At 51.6% G+C, this 3,532-nt stretch overlaps 1 protein-coding gene across 1 annotated transcript; it reads right to left on the bottom strand.

Moving 5' to 3' along the window:
* Nucleotides 1–495: 495 nt before the first annotated feature.
* On the bottom strand, nt 496–2,415 carry IAPP (islet amyloid polypeptide). The gene is made up of 4 exons (XM_053462023.1): nt 2,311–2,415; nt 2,066–2,155; nt 1,710–1,838; nt 496–854 (listed from the first exon to the last, which is right to left on the bottom strand). Exons 2-4 carry the CDS (start codon nt 2,143–2,145, stop codon nt 665–667), a joined length of 399 nt encoding a protein of 132 aa, XP_053317998.1. The 5' UTR covers nt 2,146–2,155; nt 2,311–2,415; the 3' UTR covers nt 496–664.
* Between the last annotated feature and the right edge of the window lie 1,117 nt (nt 2,416–3,532).

The following is a 3,532-nucleotide window of genomic DNA, read 5'->3' as shown; positions in this document are numbered from 1 at the left end:
CTGCTGTAAAGACTCAAACCTTAATCAGTCGTTGGTCTCGTCTTAGATTCAGGAGCCGTATGTCTATCCCATGCATGTTTACATTCCCTCACTGTATTACCCTCTACCACTTCTGCTGGGAGGCTGTTCCACTTATCCACCACCCTCTCAGTAACGTAAAACTCCCTTCCGTTCCATCTCAGCCTCTGACCCTCTAGTGTTAGATTCCAACAATAGACCAACCCACCTTTTCCCATGCTCCACCCATTTGCACCAACATTCCGCAGGATTTCAGAGATGTCCCTCCCCTCCGGCCCCTCCCATTTGATGGTTGCGTATTTATTTGGGGTAGCGCCCGTATATTTCACCCATAACACTTCATTAAAACCAACAGGAAGTTCCTGGAAACGGACCTCATTTTCCTGCCAGATACGGAAATAACGAGAGATTCACAAAAACGCATGTTTTCAGTATTTTTTAATAAAACGCTCTCGCCTAGAGGCTGATCTCTGACGGATTTTTTTGTGTTTATACAGAAGTCGCCTCGTTCCACCGAACCCTCGTCGGACGGCCCACAGACCGCGGGGGGGGGCACTCGGGGCAGCGCCAGAATGTGCGCGGGTCGGAAGAAACCATAATATACAGGAGGGGTGTTACGCGTGAGAGCGCCAGGAGCGAGGAGCCGCTAACGCTGCAGGTAGTCGAAGGACTCTCTGCTCAGGAGACCAACCACGTTCCTCTTGCCGTAGGTGAAGGAGCCGACGTTGGTCGGGGAGTAAATGGCTCCGATGTTACCGTGCGAGCGCACCAGAAAGTCCGCCAGGCGCTGGGTCACGCACGTCGCCGTGTTACATTTCCTTTTCTCCAGCTGGTGGCTGAAAAATAAAAACCATTAGAACCGAAGCAAAAAAAACGCAATCCGGAAAGTTCCGAGCCGGCGGAAGCGGAGAGTTTACCCCCCCCCCTTATATATTTAGCCCTGGCCCCTGGGGAATAGTGCGCAGTGTCAGTAGGGAGTGGTAGAGGCACGAGTGGCCACGGGGCGCCAAATACCCACTTATGGGGCAACTTGCTGACTGCAGTATGATACAGAAACCCCGAATGCCCCAACAAGAGTGCCACCTAAACGACGCGTTTTCCCTTCGCCTTAATCAGTCATTGGTCTCGTCTTAGATTCAGGAGCCGTATGTCTATCCCATGCATGTTTAATCCCCTCACTGTATTACCCTCTACCACCTTTGCTGGGAGACTGTTCCACTTATCTACCTCCCTCTCAGTAAAGTAAAACTTTCTTCCGTTTCCTCTCAGTCTCTGACCCTCTCGTGTTCGATTCCGGTCTCTTTTCTCCATTTTGGAATAAACTCCCCTCTTGCACCGTGTTTAACCCTTTATGTATTTGTTACCTGACCAAAGTAGTGTCCTCAGTAAAGTTACATGAAACACAGAAGGCTTTGGTCACCCGTTTGGCGCACTAAGTGTTAATATTTGCTTTCTTTAGCTAATTGTCTAATTATTATATTTAATTACATTACACTCGGATGCTATGCAGTGGGGCAGTTACCATAGCAACCATCAGGCTGTTGCTATTAATCCCCTATGCTGCGGTTCGTCCCCCGTACATCTGTCTGAGACGCAGCTCCGGACGTTCCGGGTGTCACCGTTAATGGTCTAGAACCGGCACAGATCTAACACAAGTTTGCGCGGCTGGCGCTGACGGGGCAGATAAGTACCTCTCTCTTTCTCTTGGGGTCTCCAGTCGGGGCATTTTGTGGGTGGGTGTGAAGAGGGTATATCTCGCCTGGACGTCTATTCTCCATCCTTTCTCCGAAGTCCCGTTGGAGGCTCCGTCCGACTCCAGTCTGAGCACAAAAACCAGACGCTTAGACAGTCCCTTCATCGGGGCAGCCGGCAGGTGTTGGGGCAGATGGATAAATAATGCTGTGATTGATTATTGCCCCTGTGTCCCGCGGAGAAAGTGTAAAGTCTTCAGAAGGGGCAAACCCGGGCATTTTGCTCTCTTATTCTGTAAAGCGCTGCTGCCCCTTTTAACCCTTAGTTTGCCTGCTGGGGGAGTTTTGTCTCTTACCTGTGCAGGGGCGCCGCGTCCTGGCAGCCGAACGTCACCGAGAGGACGAGGAGGGCGGCCATCAGGTTCACGCAGCACATGATTTCTGATCTGCGGGAGGGTTAAGCAGGTTAATACAGACCCCCGCTGTCACCGCGAAGCCCCCCGAGGCTCGCTGAGTATTTCCCCGCATTCATCATTCATTCAGAAAATCACATTATTAAAAGTAACGGGAGGATTCCCAGGAGCCGGCAGAAAGTGCGTACCTGCGCGGGCTCGGCAGGCGGCAGTGACAGGTTCAAAGCTGCCAGTCAGAGCGTCCCGTCTGGTGGTCCCGTCTGGTGGTCCCGTCTGGTGGTCCCGTCTGGTGGTCCCGTCTGGTGGCGTCGACGTCCGGCTTCCCCTCTTAGCCAAGAACTGAGCGAGCTCTTATATACCCCCCTCACCTGTGAGCCCTGACGTCAGCGTCACTAGAGGAGGGAGATGACTCCCATCACATTAACGGGAAGGTGGGGGGCGCCGGGAGACCCTCATCCCAGCCGCTGCCGGAATAGCATTTCTGTAATACAAAGGCGAGCGCTCCGTGAGTGCGTGCGCGGCGTTATGCGCTCGAGTGATTTCTGTGTATAAAGGACGGTCCGAGCGGCTCCCTCATGCCAATTACACTCCATTCATAGCCAATGTTATTTACAGCACGGGGCAGATGGGGGCTGCCTGTCCCTTAAAGGGTTAAAATACATTATTGCCCATTCTCTGTTTTAATGGAAACGTCGCATTCATTTATGAAGCTCCGGCAGTATCAGCTTCGCCCGGGTTTCCGGCTGAGAGTGATGAGATTCGGAATTTACCAATTTCCCGTCGTTTGGGGAGACAATTAATTAATTATTCGACGATAACAAATAAAAATCAGAGAGACTTTGGGGTCTTAACACGTCCGTCCCGGAAGAGAGAATCAATGGGACTCCCCGTATCCGTAAAGGGTTAAACGATTCTTTTACAGAAATGTCGGGAAACATAAAATCTGCGTAAAGAATGCCGTTTATTAAACCTTCGGAGATTGAGCGTTTAATTGGCGTCATCGTCAATATATTAATAAAGAGATTGGCGACGTCTGCCGCGGGGGGGGGGCGCAGAAACGTTTTAACGAGATTTCCACCGATTGCGAGATTTTATTCTACAAAAGAGTTAATGATTGATCCGGGGAGGATGGTGGGAGCTGTAGTCCTCGGCAGCGCAGGTTTCACGTTAATGCGGCGAGCGGCCGGCCGGCTCCGTGCCCCACGAGCCCCTCGTTCACTCGAATGAAGCTGGAAGAAATCTTCTGGTGGGGGGGTCTTAACGATCTCAGAATGCACAATTTTCGACGTGCCTTGAAGAAAGCTCTTAAACGCGTCTCTTTGGCATTTTCGCTTTTAGCGATGACAGCGATTTCAGGATCGTAGGCGGATTGCGGCTCCGACATTAAAGACGAGACGCGTTCCGGGTTCG

Source organism: Spea bombifrons, chromosome 4 (genome assembly GCF_027358695.1).
Source record: "Spea bombifrons isolate aSpeBom1 chromosome 4, aSpeBom1.2.pri, whole genome shotgun sequence".
In the NCBI taxonomy this organism is placed as follows: domain Eukaryota; kingdom Metazoa; phylum Chordata; class Amphibia; order Anura; family Pelobatidae; genus Spea; species Spea bombifrons.
The sequence above is the reverse complement of the archived record's forward strand: the minus strand, read 5'-3'. Positions and strand labels throughout refer to the sequence as shown.